We start from the raw sequence: 26,764 nt of genomic DNA on the forward strand, positions 1-26,764 counted from the left end.
CTTTACCACGGTTAGTTGTAAGAACCTTATCAAACCCTGATATGAGTCCTTCCCAATTGCATTCATTTTAATTGCTTCAGCTAATGACATGCTCTCTCTCTCCCTCTCAGACTTCTGCGGTTGAGGAACCCGTGGGGTCGCTTCTCGTGGAACGGCAGCTGGTCAGACGAGTGGCCTGATTGGCCGCAGCTCCTCCGCCACGAGCTCATGGCCCACGGCAGCAGCGAGGGCGTCTTCTGGATGGAGTATGGAGACTTCATCAAGTAGGTCCCGTCTTAATGTGCCAATCACCCTAGGACTAGGTCAAGGATGGCTGACTACGATGTTGGAGACCCATTGGGTGTGCTCTCACTAAAACCAACAAGTGCCATTAACAAGAGTCAATTAGATGGTATTTCAGGTAATTGACTAATTGGTAGTTAATTAGCTGACTCAGCAGATAATCATTTGTGTGTAAGACTTAAACTGAGAGGCACTGACCTCTGCTAGCTTGTTGAGTAGCATGAGTTAAACTTAGTGCCTGGTAGTCCAATAAGTGAATGCTAGGCTGTCTGCCTATATACTGTATCTGAAAGAAGAGAGAGAGAACCCAGTAACTCTGCTCAGCATCCAGCAAGGTAAACAGTACTTGACAGACAAATAAATAGTAGACAAGCAAGGTGAAGTCCTCGCAGCATTTAACTCAATGAGTCCCACTGGCGCAATTTGGACTTCTAACCCCTTTTAAACACGTTGTACCATTGGATTCATCTTTGTCTTCTGCATACGTTGGTGCCAACCATTCGTCTGTGTGATTAACGGGAGCTGAGGTAGATAAGTGTTTGTGAGACGAGGGCGGATCCCAAAGGGCCCCAGGCTGGGTCTTTTTACAAAAAAGTCTGTAGAGTCCGAATAATTTGAGCTAGAAACTATTACAAGCCATATATGAAAAGCTGAGACTCTCACGAACACGCACATGTAACATGATGCTCACAAGCTACACAAAAGTAATTTGAAGGTAAAGGGTTCTTCAACATAGAAGATAATAGGAAATCCAGGGACATCAAATCAAATGTTATTGGTAACATGCGCATATTTAGCAGATGTTATTGTGGGTGTAGCGAAATGCTTGTGTTCCTAGCTCCATAGACTCTATAATACTGTAATGAACACACATAGTTTCTGTCACAAACACAACTCTGCACAGTTGTCACTGACTAGTTGGATATTCATTTCCCACTGAGCAAACAGTTTCTGTACTTACAACATTCATATAAATTCATTTTTATCAGGGATTTGCTTTGTCAATAAAACTCATCAATGCAACGGTTCATGTCAAATTGTTTTGTGTTTTACTTGGCCCTGGTCATGAAAAGAAAATGATAAAACATTTAATTGTCAGGCTAAATATACAGTTGAAGTCAGAAGTTCACATACACCTTAGCAAAATACATTTAAACTCAGTTTTTCACAATTCCTGACATTTAATCCAAGTAAGAATTCCCTGTATTAGGTCAGTTAGGATTACCACTTTATTTTAAGAATGTGAAATGTCAGAATAATAGTAGAGATAATTATTTATTTCAGCTTTTATTTATTTCATCACATTCCAAGTTGGTCAGAAGTCTACATACACTCAATTAGTATTTGGTAGCATTGCCTTTAAATTGTTTAACTTGCGTCAAACGTTCCGGGTAGCCTTCCACAAGCTTCCCACAATAAGTTGGGTGAATTTTGGCCCATTCGTCCTGACAGAGCTGGTGTAACTGAGTCAGGTTTGTAGGCCTCCTTGCCCGCACACACTTTTTCGGTGCTGCCCACACATTTTCTATAGGACTGAAGTCAGGGCTTTGTGATGGCCACTCCAATACCTTGACTTTGTTGTCCTTACATTTTGCCACAACTTTGGAAGAATGCTTGGGGTCATTGTCAATTTGGAAGACCCATTTGCGACCAAGCTTTAACTTCCTGACTGATGTCTTGTGCTGTTGCTTCAATATATCCACATAATTTTCCCTCCCTCATGAAGCCATTTATTTTGTGAAGTGCACCAGTCCCTCCTGCAGCAAAGCACCCCCACAACATGATGCTGCCACCCCTTTGCTTCACGGTTGGGATGGTGTTCTTCGGCTTGCAAGCCTCTCCCCTTTTCCTCCAAACATAACGATGGTCATTATGGTCGAATAGTTCTATTATTGTTTCATCAGACCAGAGGACATTCCTCCAAGATGTACGATCTTTGTTCCCATGTGCAGTTACAAACCGTAGTGTGGCTTTTTATTGGCGGTTTTGGAGCAGTGGCTTCTTCCTTGCTGAGCGGCCTTTCAGGTTATGTCGAGATAGGACTCGTTTTACTGTGGATATAGATACTTTTGTACGTGTTTCCTCCAGCATCTTCACAAGGTCCTTTGTTGTTGTTCTGGGATTGATTTGCATTTTTTGCACCAAATTACGTTCATCTCCAGGAGACCGAATGTGTCTCCTTCCTGAGCGGTATGACGGCTGCGTGGAGAGACGCAATCCGAAGCGGTGCAGCCAACAGGTTTCTCCACGCATCGCGCAGACAGGAAAAAACATCTTTCTGGTAAAAAGAGGGGCGGGGGCGTATGCCTTATGACTAACGTGACATGGTGCGATGAAAGAAACATACAGGAACTCAAATCCTTCTGTTCACCTGATTTAGAATTCCTCACAATCAAATGTAGACCGCATTATCTACCAAGAGAATTCTCTTCGATTATAATCACAGCCGTATATATCCCCCCCCAAGCAGACACATCGATGGCTCTGAACAAACTTTATTTAACTCTCTGCAAACTGGAAACAATTTATCTGGAGGCTGCATTCATTGTAGCTGGGGATTTTAACAAGGCTAATCTGAAAACAAGACTCCCCAAATTTTATCAGCATATCGATTGCGCAACCAGGGGAGGAAAGACCTTGGACCATTGTTACTCTAACTTCCGCGACGCATATAAGGCCCTGCCCCGCCCCCCTTTCGGAAAAGCTGACCACGACTCCATTTTGTTGATCCCTGCCTACAGACAGAAACTAAAACAAGAGGCTCCCACGCTGAGGTCTGTCCAACGCTGGTCCGACCAAGCTGACTCCACACTCCAAGACTGCTTCCATCACGTGGACTGGGAGATGTTTCGTATTGCGTCAGATAACAACATTGACGAATACGCTGATTCGGTGTGCGAGTTCATTAGAACGTGCGTTGAAGATGTCGTTCCCATAGCAACGATTAAAACATTCCCTAACCAGAAACCGTGGATTGATGGCAGCATTCGTGTGAAACTGAAAGCGCGAACCACTGCTTTTAATCAGGGCAAGGTGTCTGGTAACATGACCGAATACAAACAGTGCAGCTATTCCCTCCGCAAGGCTATCAAACAAGCTAAGCGCCAGTACAGAGACAAAGTAGAATCTCAATTCAACGGCTCAGACACAAGAGGCATGTGGCAGGGTCTACAGTCAATCACGGACTACAGGAAGAAACCCAGCCCAGTCACGGACCAGGATGTCTTGCTCCCAGGCAGACTAAATAACTTTTTTGCCCGCTTTGAGGACAATACAGTGCCACTGACACGGCCTGCAACGAAAACATGCGGTCTCTCCTTCACTGCAGCCGAGGTGAGTAAGACATTTAAACGTGTTAACCCTCGCAAGGCTGCAGGCCCAGATGGCATCCCCAGCCGCGCCCTCAGAGCATGCGCAGACCAGCTGGCCGGTGTGTTTACGGACATATTCAATCAATCCCTATACCAGTCTGCTGTTCCCACATGCTTCAAGAGGGCCACCATTGTTCCTGTTCCCAAGAAAGCTAAGGTAACTGAGCTAAATGACTACCGCCCCGTAGCACTCACATCCGTCATCATGAAGTGCTTTGAGAGACTAGTCAAGGACCATATCACCTCCACCCTACCTGACACCCTAGACCCACTCCAATTTGCTTACCGCCCAAATAGGTCCACAGACGATGCAATCTCAACCACACTGCACACTGCCCTAACCCATCTGGACAAGAGGAATACCTATGTGAGAATGCTGTTCATCGACTACAGCTCGGCATTCAACACCATAGTACCCTCCAAGCTCGTCATCAAGCTCGAGACCCTGGGTCTCGACCCCGCCCTGTGCAACTGGGCACTGGACTTCCTGACGGGCCGCCCCCAGGTGGTGAGGGTAGGCAACAACATCTCCTCCCCGCTGATCCTCAACACTGGGGCCCCACAAGGTTGCGTTCTGAGCCCTCTCCTGTACTCCCTGTTCACCCACGACTGCGTGGCCACGCACGCCTCCAACTCAATCATCAAGTTTGCGGACGACACAACAGTGGTAGGCTTGATTACCAACAACGATGAGACGGCCTACAGGGAGGAGGTGAGGGCCCTCGGAGTGTGGTGTCAGGAAAACAACCTCACACTCAACGTCAACAAAACTAAGGAGATGATTGTGGACTTCAGGAAACAGCAGAGGGAACACCCCCCTATCCACATCGATGGAACAGTAGTGGAGAGGGTAGCAAGTTTTAAGTTCCTCGGCATACACATCACAGACAAACTGAATTGGTCCACTCACACAGACAGCATCGTGAAGAAGGCGCAGCAGCGCCTCTTCAACCTCAGGAGGCTGAAGAAATTCGGCTTGTCACCAAAAGCACTCACAAACTTCTACAGATGCACAATCGAGAGCATCCTGGCGGGCTGTATCACCGCCTGGTATGGCAACTGCACCGCCCTCAACCGTAAGGCTCTCCAGAGGGTAGTGAGGTCTGCACAACGCATCACCGGGGGCAAACTACCTGCCCTCCAGGACACCTACACCACCCGATGTCACAGGAAGGCCATAAAGATCATCAAGGACATCAACCACCCGAGCCACTGCCTGTTCACCCCGCTATCATCCAGAAGGCGAGGTCAGTACAGGTGCATCAAAGCTGGGACCGAGAGACTGAAAAACAGCTTCTATCTCAAGGCCATCAGACTGTTAAACAGCCACCACTAACACTGAGTGGCTGCTGCCAACACACTGACACTGACTCAACTCCAGCCACTTTAATAATGGGAATTGATGGGAAATGATGTAAATATATCACTAGCCACTTTAAACAATGCTACCTTATATAAATGTTACTTACCCTACATTATTCATCTCATACGCATACGTATATACTGTACTCTATATCATCGACGGTATCCTTATGTAATACATGTATCACTAGCCACTTTATACTATACTATGCCACTTTGTTTACATACTCATCTCATTTGTACATACTGTACCCGATACCATCTACTGTATCTTGCCTATGCTGCTCTGTACCATCACTCATTCATATATCCTTATGTACATATTCTTTATCCCCTTACACTGTGTACAAGACAGTAGTTTTGGAATTGTTAGTTAGATTACTTGTTATTACTGCATTGTCGGAACTAGAAGCACAAGCATTTCGCTACACTCGCATTAACATCTGCTAACCATGTGTATGTGACAAATAAAATTTGATTTGATTTGATTTGATTTGGTCCCATGGTCCCATGATTTGTACAGATGATTGTGGTACCTTAAGGCATTTGGAAATTGCTCCCAAGGATGAACCAGACTTGTGGAGGTCTACAACATTTTTTTGGAGGTCTTGGCTGATTTCTTTTGATTTCCCCATTATGTCAAGCAAAGAGGCACTGATTTTGAAGCTAGACCTTGAAATACATCCACACGTACACCTCCAGTTGACTCAAATGATATCAATTAGCCTATCAGAAGCTTCTAAAGCCATGACATCATTTTCTGGAATTTTCCAAGCTGTTTAAATCCACAGTCAATTTAGTGTATGTAAACTTTTGACCCACTGGAATTGTGATACAGTGAAATATAAGTGAAGTAAACTCTCTGTAAACAATTGTTGGAAAAATTACTTGTCATGCACAAAGTAGATGTCCTAACCGACTTGCCAAAACTATAGTTTGTTAACAATACATTTGTGGAGTGGTTGAAAAACGAGTTAACATAAGTGTATGTAAACTTCCGATTTCAACTGTAAGGCTGGACATGAAGATAAATGAAAAGCCAGTTTTTGCTGGGCTCTCAGGACTGATAGGATTAACCTTTGTGTTGTCTTAAGGGTAAAAAATGACCCACCACTATGTTTAACAGCAGAGAAAACCCCCAAAATTATATTTTGTTCACCTTGAAATTTGACATATTTTCCTAGAGTGACCCCAACATTAGAAAAAGTGAAACATCGCCTTTGTTCATGTTTTCATGAAAGCTGAACACCACCAGGGTACATAGATTGTCTTAAGGTCATTTTTGCCCCGGCAGTTATAAAATCATTTACACACCACAAAAACCACAAACACACACACACAATGAGAAATTGAGATTATGTGTGCTACTTATTGAACTCAGACAAAACTAAAACGTTCTTGTGCACGTGCAGCATCTCCCCTCCACGACCCCACACATGACCCAAGTTCACAGACAAAATAAAAACAGTTTCAGACAAAAATAAATATTTCTTGTTAACTAATGGAGAAGGCAATCAAAGGCTATATAGGTGCTACAGATGACAGTCCCCCAGTTCTCTCTTTGCTGAGGACATGACGTTTCAGTGCCCAACAGGTCAGACATCAGATTTTTTTCAGATGTCCAGGAGGAACAAGAGAACAATGATTTAGAAGAGGAGGAGGTATCTCTCCCTATTTTCCTCTTAGTCAGTCATCAGTCTGCTTTTCTTTTTTGTTTTCCCAGATGAAGTGAGGGATAAGAGAGAAGGAGGTGAAAGAGATTAAAATCTCTCCACATGTGCCCTTGCACTTCCTTTCAGCTTTGAAACCAGAGAGAGGGATAGACACACACCACCACCCCTCGTCTTACCAGACGTAGCTGTTTTGTCCTGCCGATGCACGGAAACCCAGCCAACTGTATATTATCCGTGTCGTCGTTCAGCCACAACTCATTGAAACATAAGATATGACCGTTTTTAATGTCAGGTTGGTAGGATAGTCTCGAACAGAGATCGGCCAGTTTATTCTCCAGTGAATGCACGTTTGCCAATAGACGGATGGTAGACTCGGGGTAGACTCGGGTTACCCACGCGCCGATGAATTCTCACAAGGGACCCAGATCTACGCCCACTGTACCTCCTCCGTCTTTTCTTCATGCGAGTGTTGGGGATTTGGGCCTGGTCCGGGAGAAACAGTATATCCTTTGCATCAGACTCATATTTGTCTCGGTTCTGAAATCTAGAAGCTATTTTGGGTCATAAGACACGGTAGCAGCAACATTATGTGCAAACTAAGTTACAAACAAAGGGGGGGGGGAAACACAAAATAGCACAATTGGTTAGGAGCCAGCAAAACGTCAGCCATCCCCTCTGGCGCCGTTAACAACAGCACAATTGGCTTTGAGCGACGAGTGTGTGCATAAGGTCGTAAGATCACGTCCTGGTCAGGATTGAACTGACTCTGTTACACAGTTAGAGACTCTAATCCTGTCTAACAGTGTATTTTCTTGTTTCCCACAGGTACTTTGACTCAGTTGACATCTGTAAGATCCATTCCGATTGGCAGGAGGTGCGGTTGCAGGGCTGTTTCCCCAGCAGAGCCTTTGGTCCTGTTACGGTCACTGCCCTGACCGTGCTGGAGAGGACCGCGCTGGAGTTCGCCCTCTTCCAGGAGGGCAGTAGGTACTCTCGCTCTCTCTTTCTCTACTCTCTCTCTCTCTCTCTCTCTCTTTTTCTCTTTCTCAACAGGCACCTGTTGGAATGAAAAATACATGTTTTAAACTTCTGAATTTCTACTTCCCTCCATCCTCTAGGCGGTCGGACACAGCAGACAGCCACCTGTTGGACCTGTGTATCATGGTGTTCAGAGCATCGTTTGGCAGTGGCAACAAGTTGACCCTGGGCCGGCTGCTGGCCCACAGCAAGCGGGCCGTTAAGAAGTTTGTGGGCTGTGAAGTGATGCTGGAGCCGGGCGAGTACGCCATGGTGTGCTGCGCCTTTAACCACTGGCAGATGCATATCAGCGGAGTGGGGCTGCCCACACCAGGTACACACACACAAACACACATACATACAGTATAGCCCTCTACAGATTAGCATGAATGGATGGTGGAGAAGTACTGCCCACACAAGCTAACGCACACACACACACAAATTTGTGTTCTCGTATACATTTCCATTTTCACTTACAAAAACATTGACACACACATATTCAAAAACAACATAGACGTTCTGAACCGGTAAAGCATTCAATAGGGAGAACATGCCCATGGACTGATTAATCTATCATAGACTCCCAAGGACCATGTCATAAACTAGCTATGTTGTCCCTTCCATAAAGTGCTAATGCTTACACCTGTAGTTAACCTGCTAGCTTGTGGATTGAACCTAGCCAATCACAATGGAAACAAAATGGAATCTTCTCTTGTCTTCTTTTAGTGTCGAGCCCCACGAGTGCACGACGTCCCACCCAAGACTTCCCAGGGTACATTCTGGCCATCTACAGCTCCCGTCAGGTGATGGTGGAGCAGGTGGAGGCTACCGCTACCACGCTGTCCGACGCCATCATCCTACTGACCGAGAACAAGGGAGAGAGACACGAGGTGAGGAGGGAGTAGCATACATCACGTACACTTACTCTGTAACAGACACACACTCTCACTCGCACAGCGACGGCAAAGAGCATTTCACTACTGGAGACGAAACACATCTAGTTATAGAAATCAGAAACTGGCATTACCTAAACATAGTAGGAGGATTGAATAGAGAGAGACTGTGTCACAGGCATATGTGTAACTCCAATGGAATCTTATGTATGTACTATTTACAATGTATTTGTGTCTGTCTATTTGTGTTACTGTCTGTATCTTTGTTTCTGTCTGTCTTGTGTTTTTTTTGTGTGTGTCTGCCTCTGTGTTCCTGTGTCTGTCTCTCTTGTCTCTGCAGGGTCGCGAGGGCATGACATGCTACTACCTGACCCACGGCTGGGCGGGACTGATCGTGGTGGTGGAGAACCGCCACCCCAAGTACTACCTCCACGTGTCATGTGACTGTACAGACAGCTTCAATGTAGTGTCCACCCGCGGCAGCCTCAAGACCATCGACAGTGTACCGCCTCTACACAGGTACTACTGTACACCAAACAGTACATTGTTTAAATAGGCATTTTTAGAATGTAAGCTTACACAGGTCCTAATAGGCAGAGGCGGGACCAAGTCACAAGGTCCAAGTCTCAAATCACAAGGTCCAAGTCTCAAATCACAAGGTCCAAGTCTCAAATCACAAGGTCCAAGTCACAAGGTCCAAGTCACAAGGTTCAAGTCACAAGGTCCAAGTCTCAAATCACAAGGTCCAAGTCTCAAATCACAAGGTCCAAGTCTCAAATCACAAGGTCCAAGTCTCAAATCACAAGGTCCAAGTCACAAGGTTCAAGTCACAAGGTCCAAGTCTCAAGTCACAAGGTCCAAGTCTCAAGCCACACGGTCCAAGTCTCAAGTCGAGTCCCAAGCAACCGGTTGAGTCTCGAGTCAAGTCCAAGTCGTGCATTCTAAGGTTGAGTCGAGTCACAAGTTTTTTGAAGTCAAGTTAAAAAACTATAGGCTAGAGGAAATGACCTATTCAACTACAACTCTTTGTCTATGTATTGAGGCTACCAGACAGCCCTTTTCATTATTTTGTCTACAACACATTTTGATGATATAATAATACATTTTAACAACAAATCCAAAATGCAAGCATCATAAGTAAATGATCGTTTTCAAGCAATTTTGACCTACCAAAAGATCAGTAGGCCTGGGTTAGGGTTAGGGTTTTGCCCCATTGCTGGGGCAATATTCTTGACCACCAAACAGTTTTTGGAGCTGCATATTCATTTACGGTAATCCTCTCTCCCTACAATTTGATGTTTGTGCTGCATCTGATCCTATAGCTATACAACAAATCTGCAATCTGGTCACTAGCTCAGTGGTTTTCAAGCTTTCTGACCCGCACATGCAAACGCTACCCAAATGTAACAGCCATAAACGGTAAAGCATTTTCAAAACGCAAGATACAGAAAAATAAACAGCGTTTTACACCTGGATTTTGAGCTGAAAGTCATTCATGTTAGCAGTCAATATCAACTAGGGATATTATGTCACATTGTCACTTTGGAGTTCAGAGCTAACAGGATCATATGGCCTACCTGTGGGCCGATGCAGCGGAGGTTGCAGGATCATATAGCCTACCTGTGGGCCGATGCAGCGGAGGTTGCAGGATCATATGGCCTACCTGTGGGCCTATGCAGTGGAGCTAGCAGGATCATATGGCCTACCTGTGGGCCTATGCAGCGGAGGTTGCAGGATCATATGGCCTACCTGTGGGCCTATGCAGCGGAGCTAGCAGGATCATATGGCCTACCTGTGGGCCTATGCAGCGGAGGTTTTAGGATCATATGGCCTACCTGTGGGCCTATGCAGCGGAGGTTGCAGGATCATATGGCCTACCTGTGGGCCGATGCAGCGGAGCTAGCAGGATCATATGGCCTACCTGTGGGCCTATGCAGCGGAGGTTGCAGGATCATATGGCCTACCTGTGGGCCGATGCAGCGGAGGTTGCAGGATCATATGGCCTACCTGTGGGCCGATGCAGCGGAGCTAGCAGGATCATATGGCCTACCTGTGGGCCGATGCAGCTGAGGTTGCAGGATCATATGGCCTACCTGTGGGCCGATGCAGCAGAGCTAGCAGGATCATATGGCCTACCTGTTGGCCGATGCAGCGGGGGTTGCAGGATCATATGGCCTACCTGTTGGCCGATGCAGCGGGGCTAGCAGGATCATATGGCCTACCTGTGGGCCGATGCAGCGGGGGTTGCAGGATCATATGGCCTACCTGTGGGCCGATGCAGCGGGGGTTGCATGATCATATGGCCTACCTGTTGGCCGATGCAGCTGGGGTTGCAGGATCATATGGCCTACCTGTGGGCCGATGCAGCGGAGGTTGCAGGATCATATGGCCTACCTGTTGGCCGATGCAGCGGGGGTTGCAGGATCATATGGCCTACCTGTGGGCCGATGCAGCGGGGGTTGCAGGATCATATGGCCTACCTGTTGGCCGATGCAGCGGGGGTTGCAGGATCATATGGCCTACCTGTGGGCCGATGCAGCGGAGCTAGCAGGATCATATGGCCTACCTGTTGGCCGATGCAGCGGAGCTAGCAGGATCATATGGCCTACCTGTGGGCCTATGCAGCGGAGGTTGCAGGATCATATGGCCTACCTGTGGGCCGATGCAGCGGAGGTTGCAGGATCATATGGCCTACCTGTGGGCCGATGCAGCGGAGCTAGCAGGATCATATGGCCTACCTGTGGGCCGATGCAGCTGAGGTTGCAGGATCATATGGCCTACCTGTGGGCCGATGCAGCAGAGCTAGCAGGATCATATGGCCTACCTGTTGGCCGATGCAGCGGGGGTTGCAGGATCATATGGCCTACCTGTTGGCCGATGCAGCGGGGGTTGCAGGATCATATGGCCTACCTGTGGGCCGATGCAGCGGGGGTTGCAGGATCATATGGCCTACCTGTGGGCCGATGCAGCGGGGGTTGCATGATCATATGGCCTACCTGTTGGCCGATGCAGCGGGGGTTGCAGGATCATATGGCCTACCTGTGGGCCGATGCAGCGGAGGTTGCAGGATCATATGGCCTACCTGTTGGCCGATGCAGCGGGGGTTGCAGGATCATATGGCCTACCTGTGGGCCGATGCAGCGGGGGTTGCAGGATCATATGGCCTACCTGTTGGCCGATGCAGCGGGGGTTGCAGGATCATATGGCCTACCTGTGGGCCGATGCAGCGGAGCTAGCAGGATCATATGGCCTACCTGTTGGCCGATGCAGCGGGGGTTGCAGGATCATATGGCCTACCTGTGGGCCGATGCAGCGGAGCTAGCAGGATCATATGGCCTACCTGTGGGCCGATGCAGCGGGGGTTGCAGGATCATATGGCCTACCTGTGGGCCGATGCAGCGGAGGTTGCAGGATCGGATGGAAAACATGATCTGTAGCCTTTTTCTTCCTCACAAATAATATAATGTGTTCGCCAGATTGTTACATCTTCATCCCATAAGTATTGAAGGTTGTTCGATGTTACAGCCATCTTTAGACATATAGCCAGTACCACCACTGAAGTATATAATTTAACTCACCTAAACTAGGCCTATCTGAAATATGAAAAGGATCAATGAAATCAGAAGCGGCCCCTGAACATGCGTGCACCAGTTTTCGTACAAAAGTTGGCATTTATAAAAAACTAACTTGACGTGAGAATGTGCTTATCCTCCCGCACATTTTAGACCATGTGAACGCACAGTTTCTAGTGGTTGAAGTATTGCATTGCAAGAAGGCAAAAAAAGTCTAATTGTGTAAATGGGGAATATATGATGACACTCTTATTCATAACAAAAGAACAGGTAGGCCAAGCTGAATTACAAGATTCAAATCGATTTGCTTTTCTCAATAATGACAAATGATTATCTTTGCATTATAAAATAATTTGAAATATCCATATATTTCCTACTATTTATTTTATTTCCATGATCATTGCAGGTTAAATTCCTCACCTTTTCGGACTGTGATGGTTTCATACGCTACTCGCAAAATAGCCTATAGGCCAACAACAGGTTAGGATAGGTTACCATTCATCCCACTACACAGTAGTAAATAGATAGCCTATAGGCCAACAACAGATTAGGATAGGTTACCATTCATCCCACTACACAGTAGTAAATAGATAGCCTATAGGCCTACAACAGGTTAGGATAGGTTACCATTCATCCCATCTCCCATTCGACCCACTTCAGTAGTAAATAAATAGCCTATAGGCCTACAACAGGTTAGGATAGGTTAGCATTCATCCCACTACACAGTAGTAAATAGATAACCTATAGGCCTACAACAGGTTAGGATAGGTTACCATTCATCCCACTTCACAGTAGTAAATAGATAACCTATCCTGTCTTGTTGTAGGCCTATAGGTTATCTATTTAGTACTCTGAAGTGGGATGAATGGTAACCTATCCTAAGCTGTTGTAGGCCTATAGGTTATCTATATACTACTGTGAAGTGGGATGAATGTTAACCTATCCTGTCTTGTTGTAGGCCTATAGTTTATCTATTTACTACTGTGAAGTGGGATGAATGTTAACCTATCCTGTCTTGTTGTAGGCCTATAAATGAGGCCCCAGGTAGACCTGCTTTCCCGACAGAGGTCATTGCGGTGTGGTCGTCATTGTTCACGCTGCGGTTGGGAGCGGGAGGTCAGATCAGAAGATTTTGAGATTAAAATGTTTTAGTTGTCCTGAAGATTATTTGGAAACAGTCATCTTTCTGCTTTGTATGCATTAGCCTACCTATTGTATTAAAACCATTTTTCACTGCTTCAAGTTAAGTAGCCTACCTCTCCTCTCTTAGTTGGGCGTGTCCCATCAAGTACACCTAGTATATGTGTGGTCTCAATGAAATAAAGTAGGCTGGCTATGCATGGGCGGAGAAGCACGAGGCAGTTATCTTTCCAAAGAACTGGACCTCCTAAATATGAGTAGGCTATAGTTTTCTACATTGCCTAGAAAGACATATTTAGAATCCATACTTCGTTATATACCACCTCACTGTTCACGGAATGATTACAATGTTTTCTGGCAATGTTCTCTCCCGGTCATATTCTCCACTATTCATATACCTCGTCTTTCTGTTGAAGACGGTCATGTTTCCTGACAGTGTTTCCTGACTGTGTCTCCCCCTGCAGGCAGGTGCTGGTAGTGCTATCCCAGTTGGAGGGAAACGCAGGCTTCTCCATCACCCACCGGCTGGCCCACCGCAAGGCCGCTCAGGCCTCCCTAGGGGACTGGACCCCCACCAAGGCCACGCACAGCCCCCAGCTCACCCCCGACATTGACGGGCTGCACCGGCCACGGCCCCTATGACCACGGCCCCCCCCTCTCACACACACATACACAAGCTAATGACACACGCGTACGTGAACACATATGTGCGGAAAGAGGGGGCTGTATCAAGCTGGAATACACACAAAACATTTGGAGAGAGGGGGTATTTGTGGAGGCATGCGTGGGGAGGATGACTGGACAGAGTACATGTGGTTTTCCTCCTCCACCTTTTCCTCTAATTCCTCGATCCCTGAAGGATGAGGACTCAATCCTGCCAAACGCACCTGGATCCAGTTGGGAATTAGGAGAAGAGGGTGGATTGATGTGCCATTTTGGATGTGGTGGGGGATGAGGGACACCTCCCAGGTTAAATCAGCATTTCTGGGTGACTAGAGGGGTCCTGAGCCTGAGATCCTTCAACCTCCAACAAACAATGAAGAATTATATATCTAGCCTTGTCAACTACAACGCTGTACTGTATGACTGACTATGGACCAGTTACAACTGAAGTTGGAGGTTAACATACACCTTAGCCAAATACATTTAAACTCAGTTTTTCAGAATTCCTGACATTTAATCCTAGTAAAAATTCCCTGTTTTAGGTCAGTTAGGATCACCACTTTATTTTAGGAATGTGAAATGTCAGAATGATAGTAGACAGAATGATTTATTTCAGCTTTTATTTCAAATTCCCAGTGGGTCAGAAGTTGACATACATTCAATTAGTATTTGGTAGCATTGCCTTTAAATTGTTTAACTTGGGTCAAATGTTTTGGGTAGCCTTCCACAAGCTTCCCATAATAAGTTGGGTGAATTTTGGCTCATTCCTCCTGACAGAAATGGTGTAACTGAGTCAGGTTTGTAGGTCTCCTTGTTCGCACACGCTTTTTCAGTTCTGCCCTTAAATTTTCTATAGGATTGAGGTCAGGGCTTTGTGATGGCCACTCCAATAGCTTGACTTTGTTGTCCTTAAGGGATTTTGCCACAACTTTGAAGTATGTTTGGGGTCATTGTCCATTTGGAAGACCCATTTGCGACCAAGCTTTAACTTCCTGACTGATGTCTTGAGATGTTGCTTCAATATATCCACATCATTTTCCTCCCTCATGATGCCATCTATTTTGTGAAGTGCACCAGTCCCTCCTGCAGCAAAGCACCCCCACAACATGATGCTGCAACCCCCTTGCTTCACACGTTTGGGATGGTGTTCTTCGGCTTGCAAGCCTCCCCCTTTTTCCTCCAAACATAACGATGGTCATAACTCTATTTTTGTTTCATCAGACCAGAGGACATTTTTCCTAAAAGTTGCAAACCGTAGTGTGGCTTTTTTATGGCGGTTTTGGAGCAGTGGCTTCTTCCTTGCTGAGCGGCCTTTCAGGTTATGTCGATATAGGACTCCAGGAGACAGAACGCGTCTCCTTCCTGAGCGGTATGATGGCTGCATGGTCCCATATTGTTTATACTTGCATACTATTGTTTGTACAGATGAATGTGGTACCTTCAGGCATTTGGAAATTGCTCGCAAGGATGAACCAGACTTGTGGAAGTCTACAAAATTTTTTCAGAGATCTTGGCTGATTTCTTTTGATTTTCCCATGATGTCAAGCAAAGAGGCACTGGGTTTGAAGGTAGGCCTTGAAATACATCCACAGGTACACTTCCAATTGACTCAAATTATATCAATTAGCATATCAGAAGCTTCTAAAGCCATGACAATTTTCTGGAATTTTCTAAGCAGTTTAAAGGCACAGTCAACTTAGTGTATGTAAACTTCTGACCCACTGGAATTGTGATACAGTGAATTATAAGTGAAATAATCTGTCTGTTAACAATTGATGGAAAAATTGCTTGTGTCATGCACAAAGTAGGTGTCCTAACCAACTTGCCAAAACTATAGTTTGTTAACAAGAGTGTTTGTGGAGTGGTTGAAAAACTAGTTTTAATGACTCCAACCTAAGTGTATGTATACTTCTGACTTCAACTGTATATTACACAGACAGATGCCAGAACTGCGCCTGTTCCTTCCCTAACCCCCCAACAGATGTCAACGAATGCCCAGGAACCCCACATCTCAAGGGTTAAAGGTCATTCAGAGGTCAGGGTGGAGTGCTGTAACTACTGAGCCACCTAGTGGCTGTTCCCCCACTGAGCCAATCCACTACGTGACCTGACCACCTGAAACCACCTGTTCTTGGTCTATGGACCCAACTCACCTTACTCAAGGTAGAAGTTGCCTTGAGCTGTTCTAGGATCAGTTTCCCCTCCTTATAGCCTAACCTTTACCATTGGCGGAAGAACTGCAAAAATGTACCTTAGATCAACGTCTCGGCCTAGTGGAAACTTTGTCCTACACCCAATGGGCTCTGCTGTGTGAGGTTTGGTTTGGGTTGGAGGGAGGGAGGGAGGGAGGTAGAGGGTTAGGTGCTCTCTCCCCCAGGCTCCTGTCCTGCCTCCTTCACCCTGCACCTGTGGAGCTGACAACTATCAACAGGATGGGGAGGGGGGTACAATTATGATCCTCTATTCTACACTCTGGAACTACGTGAGCCAAGCCCGACTACCAATTTTACCACAATCACTTACTATTTTTAGAAGCCATGTTGTCGTTGCCAGTCTAATTTTTATTTTTGCCAGCATTCTTTGGTCTGTATTTTGTATGTGTGCTTGAATCGTTTAACAAGCCATCTAGTGTCCCATCTCTCTGTTTCCTGTCTGTCTGTCTGTCTGACGATCATCTGTCCAAGCCCTCCCCAGTTTCTCTGCTGTTGAAATGCTGTGTTATTATTTCTCAAACGCAAGGCAACTCCTATCCACTTCATATAAAAGCTGGACTTTGATTTGACATGTTACAGAATCATTGGTTTTCATATACAGTTTTCCACATACAGTTAGTTGGAGAGTACATATAGCATAGCTGGAATCTTCAAGTTGTTGGACCTCGCTATTTTAACTCGACATTCTGTCGTTCGTTATCCATGCTATCCGTCGCTCCGGATGAGGCGACAGGTTTGGGACGGTAGCTGCTTTTCATCCATAGCTGTTAGTTTTGGGTACGGGGGAAGAGAGGTAGAGAAAGAGCGTATGGTACAGATCAGCAGATTGAGTCTATCTGGGTGTCGTGAAAAAGAGGAAATGTAACCTCTTAGCCTCTATTTTCTCTCTTTCTTCCTTGTCTTACTTTCTCCCTCAGTTAAGCAGTCAATGTCGAAAGAGGCAAGATCATTTTTCCAATCTCCTGCTCTGTCTCCCTGAGGTTGATTTGACTTTGCACATTCAGTCAGCCTGCTCACTATTTGGTACATGTATATCAAGGCTTGCTCCAGCATTAACATCAACTCTTCAGATACACAAAGTTAAAGTCCTGTTGGGAAAATACAACTGTGGAGGTCAATGGATCATTGCCATATTAAAGTCTCCATTGTAGGTCTTCCTGAATTGTTAGTAGTCTCCAGTTTAAGGAGAAGACATACTAACATACATACATCATTATTAGGCATCAGATGGAAGAAAATGTCCTGGAACGGGGAGGGACTACCTGGACTTGTCCAATAAGGAATGATCATTTCCGTTTTTCATTGCCCGTTCTAATGAACAGGATCTTGAAGAGGAAGTGAGTTTGTTTTAGCGTTGGAGGAGTTGTTTGAGCATTCAGTTAGGTTGGTGCGTCAACCTCCGAAAACAGAGCATCTGCACTGCTGTCCCTAAGGGACGCCCCAACACATTAGAGAACAAATGTAGCTTTTTAATAACAAATTGGGATGTTTTATTGGACATGCGCACACACACACACACACACACACACACACACACACACTGAAGAGGCCCCTGCAATATGGTGATGCAATGGCGGAATGTAGTGTTTTCTTCCCTCTCCGGCAATCTTGGTGCGCTGTGTGCCATAATGCACAGGGAGCCGTGAGACTATGTGAAGTCACAACTATTATTCATGTTTTACGCCGTAGTCGTCAGACTTCTAGCCTGTTTGACACTGTACAGTGTTCAGTCTGGTTTAACCAGGCTATCAGACTTCTAGCCTGTTTGACACTGTACAGTGTTCAGTCTGGTTTAACCAGGCTATCGGACTTCTAGCCTGTTTGACACTGTACAGTGTTCAGTCTGGTTTAACCAGGCTATCAGACTTCTAGCCTGTTTGACACTGTACAGTGTTCAGTCTGGTTTAACCAGGCTATCAGACTTCTAGCCTGTTTGACACTGTACAGTGTTCAGTCTGGTTTAACCAGGCTATCAGACTTCTAGCCTGTTTGACACTGTACAGTGTTCAGTCTGGTTTAACCAGGCTATCAGACTTCTAGCCTGTTTGACACTGTACAGTGTTCAGTCTGGTTTAACCAAGCTATCAGACTTCTAGCCTGTTTGACAGGATATCAGACTGTACAGTTCTGGTTTAACCAAGCACTGTACAGTGTTCAAACCAGGCTATCAGACTTCTAGCCTGTTTGACACTGTACAGTGTTCAGTCTGGTTTAACCAGGATATCAGACTTCTAGCCTGTTTGACACTGTACAGTGTTCAGTCTGGTTTAACCAGGCTTGTTCTGGTTTAACCAGGCTATCAGACTTCTAGCCTGTTTGACACTGTACAGCCTGTTTGACACTGTACAGTGTTCAGTCTGGTTTAACCAAGCTATCAGACTTCTAGCCTGTTTGACACTGTACAGTGTTCAGTCTGGTTTAACCAGGCTATCAGACTTCTAGCCTGTTTGACACTGGACAGTGTTCAGCCTGTTTGACTGTACAGTTTAACCAGGCTATGTTTGACACTGTACAGTGTTCTAGCCTGTTTGACACTGTACAGTGTTCAGTCTGGTTTAACCAGGCTATCAGACTTCACAACACAAATCCCAATTTTGTAGCTGAAACAATTCACTTGTTCCTTCTCCTGCCAGAGGTTGAAAGAGGAGACATTCTTAAACACGGGGGGGGGGGGGGTACAGTGTTCAGTCTGGTTTAATGATTTATCAGACTTCTAGCCTGTTTGACTATAAACTTTGCATGTGTTCTAATGTAGTGTCCCAGGAAATAATGGAATTATGGAATAAGATCTTGAGCTCACCAAGTCTGCACGATGACTTAATAATATGGCTTTTTGACACCAGTCATGGCAAGTAAATAGCCTGACAATGTCATCATGATACATGCTGTCTCGTGCAATAAAACTACTTCTAACTTGTCGCATAGCCAACTAGTTGCCTAAATAGCATACCCATGACAGTGTCAGTACTTTAGGCATTATGACCATAATATAGTTCAAGTAGTCCACTGTTTTAGTCCAATTCTAACATGTACCAGAACACTTTCAGGATCATGTTGGTTCGCTCTCTGTGATTTCAGCCGTGTCGATTTCCATTCTCTGTGTTCATTTATTATAGTAAAAAAGGATTTTATCAAAGCACAAGAGACAACCTGCTGTATCGCAAATGTAAAACGTGTCCAAGTAAGATGGGATACATACTGTACATGTATGAGTGTGTAATCTGTGGATATGATGAGTACAGCGATTGTGAACATCCATTGGTTGATAGGTGACAGAAAAATTAATGTTTTTATATATTTTAGCCGAGCGGGACCGGCTTTTGTCAGACACTGAAACCTGCACTGAAAAATACCTGAAATCAAAAGGCACCTCAAATGTCAGTGTCATGAGGCTCTGTGACTTCACTTTGCATGTTGTGTGCTTACATGTTTTTGTTGTTGATAAATGTCTTTCTTGTTCATGTTCTCTCGCTGTCTCTGTGTTGTTCCATTGGATCATTCACCTCGTGTTGAGTTGTGGTGGTAGTGACTTCCTTGCAGAAGTGGCCCTGGTGTTTTCTATAGACTATGGCCAGTGGTGTGGACTATGTGGAAATCTCGACCCTTTGACTATTCACAGTCTCTGTCTATCTATCTGGTTCTTTCTTTGTAAACTGTACAGACTTCAACGCTATAATCCACACCAACTGAACCAACCGTTTTGATCCAACATATTGCTGTAACAAAAAATGGAACTCTTCTTATTTGGGCAGGAATGTTATATACTGTATAGAGTATTTTATTGATTTTGAGGAGAAAATCTATATCAAAAAAAAAAAAAAAGATGTATGTTTTTCATCTCAGGTTCCGATGGGCCAAGTAAATAAAAACTATTTAAAAAAAAATACAACTGTTAGTTTCTTAATATGTCCTCTACTTATGTATCAGCTTTCTCTTCTACCTACTCTACTGTTCAGTCAGAGAGTACAGGTAGTCAAAATGTCTGCATGCATTGTAAATGTGGCTGCAGTATGTTTATAGCATGCAACCACATGTCAATATTATTCTCTGTTTTCACTGGCCACAGTTCGAAGATATGTGCACTTTGCTCTTCAGAATCAGCTACTCTTCTTCCTTTGTCCACCAGAAAGCACTTCAGCATGTGAGGCTGGGGCAGAGGAATGTGCCTTGATAACCATGAACATGAGGTCATATGTCACCCAGAACCCCTTCCCAAACCACTTAACCCCCTAACAACCCTCTTACGTCTACCCCCTCCCAACCTCCGCCCCTGTTTATCACTGAACCTCAAAGCTCAAGCTTTGGAGCTTTGAGGAGCTGCCATTCACCCTCACCATCCCTCACTGGGGAGTCTCGAGTGAGGAAGAGACTAGAAAGAGACCAAGTGAAGAAGAAAAGTCTAGACCACATTCCTCTGAAACAGACCTGACAAGGTATTGTACATTTTGGTTGGTTTACAAGTTTACAAGCATTGTTATAATTTGTCTGCATAGTGGTTCAGTATAGTAATGTGTTTAGTTATTTAGAATGGACAGCCTGTCTGTCGTGATTTTCGACTATGGTATCAACTTGTGGTCAGAAACTCTTTGAGTTTGCTTTGCTCTCCTTGTGCCCTGTAGATATGAAAAATACTAATATACTGTAGTTATTTCAATTTGGCTCAATTCAAGATAGGACCAGGGTTTTTTCAGGGTGGAAAAATCAATTTTTTCACCTGTTCCTGTGATTGTCTCCATCCCCTCCAGATGTTGCTTATTTTCCCCAGTGTATTTATCCCTGTGTTTCCTGTCTCTCTATGCCAGTTCGTCTTGTATGTTTCTAAGTCAACCAGCATTTTTCCCATTCTACATGCTTTTTGCATTCTCCTTTTTCTAGTCCTCCCGGGTTTGACCCTTGCCTGTTTCTGGACTTTGGACCCACCTGCCTGACCATTCTGCCTTCCTTGACCACCAGCCACTCTGTACCTCCAGGACTCTGATCTGGTTTTGACCTTTTTGCCTGTCCATGACCATTCTCTTACCTACCCCTTTGGATTAATAAACATTGTTTCGCCTTGTGCCTTGATAATTATAAATTAATTATGCAATGCATTTTTTGCCTTGCACATATGCCTTATTCTGCACTGTTTCACACTTCTTTGAAACTGTATGTGAAGTTCCAGTAATTAACTTCTGTACCTCTACGCCATCTTGGATCAGATCCAAGATGGCGTAGCAGTGCAGACGTGTTTTGTTCGTCCTCTTGTGTACTTTTGTATTTTTCTTCTTTTTTTGTATATATTTTGATTTTATTTTCAATCTCTTTTCCATTTTAATTCAATTATAGCTTCCGGTAACCCACCTCACCCAATGTGATACGGAACCGCAATTATTTTTAATTTTTAGACCTTATAGCAAGAACCACCATTAGCTACAAGCTATTTAGTCATTGTTAGCCACTGCTAGCGGTCTTTACCTTCTGCACAGATACCAGCCCTTTTTTTTTTGCCTGGATAATACTCGCCAGCCAACCAGTATCGGACTTTCTCTCCACTACAACGCCGGATTCCTGCCGTAATCCCTGGACCATTACTCCTGATCTTCACAGCTAGCTAGCACCCACCGAGTTACCCAGTACCGAAGCTATCCCTGAGTCCCACCTCCCGGCCTACTCAGTTCACCCGGACTCCACCCAAACACGGCTAGAACCCACTACTCCACCTGAACCTTGCCGTAAGCTCTGGACCTTGGCACCGGATCACCGCTGCTACCGAGTGGCTATAGTGGCTAACGCCTTTGGCCCGAAGCTAGCACCAGTTAGCCGTGAGCCGGGCGCATCTCCCGGCTAGCAAACTAAATTACTACAACTACAATACCTCTTTCGCCATCTGGCTTGGATCCTTTGTCGACACTGCGCCCCGCCGTACCACCACGACTGATCTGCCGACAAATACTTAATCCGCTGTGCCTTCAACCTCCGTCGATAGTCGGAGCAGACGCTTCTACTAGCCCCGGGCTACTAACTTTAATCGCCGTGTCGCCCACGTGCTAGCGTAGTAGTGACTACTCCGCGGCTTCCCTGTTCCATCTTTTGCTTCCCCCTGGACCCTATGATCACTTGGCTACATAGCTGATGCCTGCTGGACTGTCCATTAATTACAGTACTCCATTCTGTTTATATTTTGTTCATCTGTCAGCCCCAGCCGTGAACTCAGGCTCTGTGTGTAGTTAACCGACCCTCTCTGCCCATTCATCGCCATTTTACCTGTTGTTGTTTTAGCTGATTAGCTGTTGTTGTCTCACCCGTTGTTGTCTTAGCTAGTTCTCCGAATCAACAACTGTGATTACTTTATGCCTCGCTGTATGTCTCTCTCAAATGTCAATATGCCTTCTATACTGTTGTTTAGGTTAGTTATCATTGTTTTAGCTTACAATGGAGCCCCTAGTTCCACTAATCATACCTCTGATACCTCCTTTGTCCCAACTCCCACACATGCGATGACATCACCCATTATAACCAGCATGTCCAGAGATACAACCTCTCTTATCATCACTCAGTGTCACACCCTGACCATAGTTTGCTTTGTATGTTTCTATGTTTTGGTTGGTCAGGGTGTGATCTGAGTGGGCATTCTATGTTGGATGTCTTGTTTGTCCATTTCTATGTCTGGCCTGATATGGTTCTCAATCAGAGGCAGGTGTTAGTCATTGTCTCTGATTGGGAACCATATTTAGGTAGCCTGGGTTTCACTGTGTGTTTGTGGGTGATTGTTCCTGTCTCTGTGTTTGCACCAGATAGGACTGTTTAGGTTTTCACTTTTCTTGTTTTGTTTTGTTTAGTCTGTTCATGTATAGTCGTCTTTATTAAAAACATGAATAACCACCACGCCGCATTTTGGTCCGCCTCTCCTTCACCACAGGAAAACTCTTACACTCAGTGCCTGGGCTTACCTCCGCTGTACCCGCACCCCACCATACCCCTGTCTGCACATTATGCCCTGAATCTATTCTACCACGCCCATAGATCTGCTCCTTTTATTCTTTGTCCCCAACGCTCTAGGCGACCAGTTTTGATAGCCTTTGGTTTCATGCATGTCAACATCAGAAGCCTGCTCCCTAAGTTTGTTTTACTCACTGCTTTAGCACACTCCACCAACCCTGATGTCCTTGCCGTGTCTGAATCCTGGCTTAGGAAGGCCAAAAGACCAAAATTTCTGAGATTTCCATACCCAACTACAAAATGTTCCATCAAGATACAAAGGTGGAGAAGTTGCAATCTACTGCAGAGATAGCCTGCAAAGTTCTGTCATACTTTCCAGGTCTATACCCAAACAGTTCGAACTTCTAATTTTAAAAATTAATCTCTCCAGAAATAAGTCTCTCACTGTTGCCGCCTGCTATCGTTCCCCCCTCTGCTCCCAGCTGTGCCCTGGACACCATTTGTAAATTGATCGCCCCCCATCTAGCTTCAGAGTTTGTTTTGTTAGGTGACCTAAACTGGGATATGCTTAACACCCCGGCAGTCCTACAATCTAAGCTAAATGCCCTCAATCTCACACAAATCATCAAGGAACACACCAGGTACAACCCTAAATCTGTAGACATGGGCACGCTCATAGACATTATCCTGACCAACTTGCCCTCCAAATACACCTCTGCTGTTTTCAATCAGGATCTCAGCGATCACTGCCTCATTGCCTGTATCCGCAATGGTTCTGCGGTCTAACGACCACCCCTCATCACTGTCAAACGCTCCCTAAAACACTTCTGCGAGCAGGTCTTTCTAATCGACCTGGCCCGGGTATCCTGGAAGGATATTGACCTCATCCTGTCAGTCGAGGATGCCTGGTCATTCTTTAAAAGTCGTTTCCTCACCAACTTAGATAAGCATGCCCCGTTCAAAAAATGCAGAACTAAGAACAGATAGGGATCTCGGACGATAAAAAAAGAGGTTGAACAGGCTGGTAATAGGGGTTGCAACAATGGCTGGATGCAGTCTATCACAGTGCCATCCGTTTTGTTACCAAATCACCTTATACCACCCACCACTGCGACCTGTATGCTCTAGTCGGCTGGCCCTCGCTACATATTTGTCACCAGACCCACTGGCTCCAGGTCATCTATAAGTCTATGCTAGGTAAAGCTCCGCCTTATCTCAGTTCACTGGTCACGATAACAACACCCACCCGTAGCACACGTTCCAGCAGGTATATCTCACTGATCATCCCCAAAGCCAACACCTCATTTGGTCACCTTTCCTTCCAGTTCTCTGCTGCCAGTGACTGGAACAAATTGCAAAAATCGCTGAAGTTGGAGACTTTTATTTCCCTCACCAACTTTAAACATCAGCTATCTGAGCAGCTAACCGATATCTGCAGCTGTACATAGTCGATCTGTAAATAGCCCACCCAGTCTACCTACCTCATCCCCATACTGTTTTTATTTTATATACTTTTCTGCTCTTTCGCACACCAATATCTCTACTTACACACCATCATCTGCTCATTTCTCACTCCAGTGTTAATCTGCTAAATTGTAATTTTTCGCTCCTATGGCCTATTTATTGCCTACCTCCTCATGCCTTTTGCACACACTGTATATATAGACTTTCTTTTTTTTCTACTGTGTCATTGACTTGTTTGTGTTATTGGCTTGTTTATTGTTTACTCCATGTGTAACTCTGTTGTTGTTGTCTGTGTCACACTGCTTTGCTTTATCTTGGCCAGATCTCAGTTGTAAATGAGAACTTGTTCTCAACTAGCCTACCTGGTTAAATAAAGGTGAAATAAATAAAAAATATATATATATACAGTTCAAAGTTACACAGGCATACACGGTATAGCCACTATGTGGGTAGACGTATACACCAGAGCATGTCAAGTTAATTTAGCCTTTAATTCATTTCTGCAGTGCTTTTGGAGCCAGTCCTATCAAATATAGAGTTTCAAGACATCTATCTCAGGGGGTACCTTCTCATGTTCACCAAGCTTCTGTAAGCCTCATTCTATATCAAACTTTTCTAAGAGAGCAATAAATATCAAAATATACAGTATATTGCACGGCATAATGTAAATGTATTTTCTAATACGGTTTAGAAATATAGCATTCTTATTACAATGTGATTATTATAGGTAAAGGTGATTTGTATTTTACAGAATAACTTACAGCATACGTTTTATGCATGTTATAAATACTATATAGAATGCACTCCACAAAAACAAAATGCAAAATCTTTATAAGTAAAGGCTCTATATTTTTGGCATATCCCTGTAATTCTCTGTATAAATCTCTGTATATATTTAGTGTATAGATTGTTATACAGTCATGTAGACCTTTGCAGGTGGGTCTAGAGACTTACAATACACACCCTGCAGTATGATACACACGCTAATGCAAGTGGCCACAGGGGGATGACTCATTGTTGCAGTTGGGATTTGGTGTCAAGGGCCACAGGCTGGTCGTGTCATTTCTGAGGTATCTCCTGCTGTTCCCTAATGGAGCTCTGTTCTCCAGGGTTTCCATTGCCAGGGTATTGCCACCCTGTTAGGGGAAATCTGTCATCAGTGCATCAGAATAGGAAATAATAGGATACCGGAGACCCAGTTACCCCCTTCAGCTTACAGTGCCTTCAGAGAGTAGTCCCACCCCTTGACTTTATCCACATTTTGTTGTGCTACAGCCTGAATTTAAAATAGATTATTTGAGATTTTGGGTCACTGGCATACACAAAATACTGCACAAAAACTGACACAGTAAAAGGGATCAAATCTGTATTTCAATATGACTATCTCAAAGTATGCAGTTACCAGGTTACAATATTGGCTATTATTTGGTTCAGAGCCTAACCTCTCTTGGCTCCCCCTCCTCAACCACGGCCCTCTTCCACAGTGACTGCCTTCCCTGTCTATTTTCACAATACCTCCCCCTTCCTCTGCCACTCTTTCTCATGCTGGTCTTCCAAGTCCTCTTCCTCTACTAAAGCCCTTGTTGACTTAGCTATAATGCTCTTAGTTAAACCAAAGACGGTATAGCAAACAAAACCATCTTTGGTTAAACCACAGGTTTTATCCAGTTAAACGTTACCTAGTTAGCTTCCTAGCTAGCTGACGTTAACCTAGCTTGCCTAATCAATAGCCTGCTTTAATAAATATCTACCAACTTCAATTTCAACATTTAAATCATAGTTGATTAGCTAGCTAGCTAGTTGGTTGGTTTCTCTACTTAAACGCAATCGAACTTACCTCTTTATTGTCAGCGATTGTTCACCTTTCACCGACCACTTTCATCTTCGGTGGTCAAAATTCCGGTAAGAGAGCCTGACCAAGTAGACTGCTGCTACAGGGTATGTTCATTGGCTAGAATTTTCCCCTGTTCTAAAATTATGGCAGAGAGGACGAGGCGAAGCGAGAGGGATAACTTACACCAAAATCCGTCTTCTCCAGCAGGTGGTGTTTTTTTTATTCGCTCACCAAGCGAAGAGTTTTTGGTCAATGAGTGTCAAATTTGGTTAACAAAAAAGCGTATGCCTTATTTTCTAAGTGTGGCTAATTTGATTGAATATAAGTTTTGTAATGATTAGGTTGTTATGAGTATACTGATA

At 44.8% G+C, this 26,764-nt stretch overlaps 1 protein-coding gene across 1 annotated transcript in view; it reads left to right on the forward strand.

The window, feature by feature from the left end:
* The window catches only part of LOC139376458 (calpain-15-like), an 81,284-nt gene extending 66,028 nt beyond the window's left edge, over positions 1-15,256 (forward strand). Inside the window, exons 7-12 of the mRNA XM_071119074.1 lie at positions 111-263; positions 7,514-7,675; positions 7,807-8,039; positions 8,432-8,595; positions 8,939-9,117; positions 13,775-15,256. Of these exons, the coding sequence (XP_070975175.1) occupies positions 111-263; positions 7,514-7,675; positions 7,807-8,039; positions 8,432-8,595; positions 8,939-9,117; positions 13,775-13,952 (1,069 nt within the window). The 3' untranslated portion in view covers positions 13,953-15,256. The remainder of the gene's footprint in view (positions 1-110; positions 264-7,513; positions 7,676-7,806; positions 8,040-8,431; positions 8,596-8,938; positions 9,118-13,774) is intronic.
* The last annotated feature ends 11,508 nt before the right edge of the window (positions 15,257-26,764 follow it).

Source organism: Oncorhynchus clarkii, chromosome 20 (genome assembly GCF_045791955.1).
Source record: "Oncorhynchus clarkii lewisi isolate Uvic-CL-2024 chromosome 20, UVic_Ocla_1.0, whole genome shotgun sequence".
NCBI lineage: Eukaryota > Metazoa > Chordata > Actinopteri > Salmoniformes > Salmonidae > Oncorhynchus > Oncorhynchus clarkii.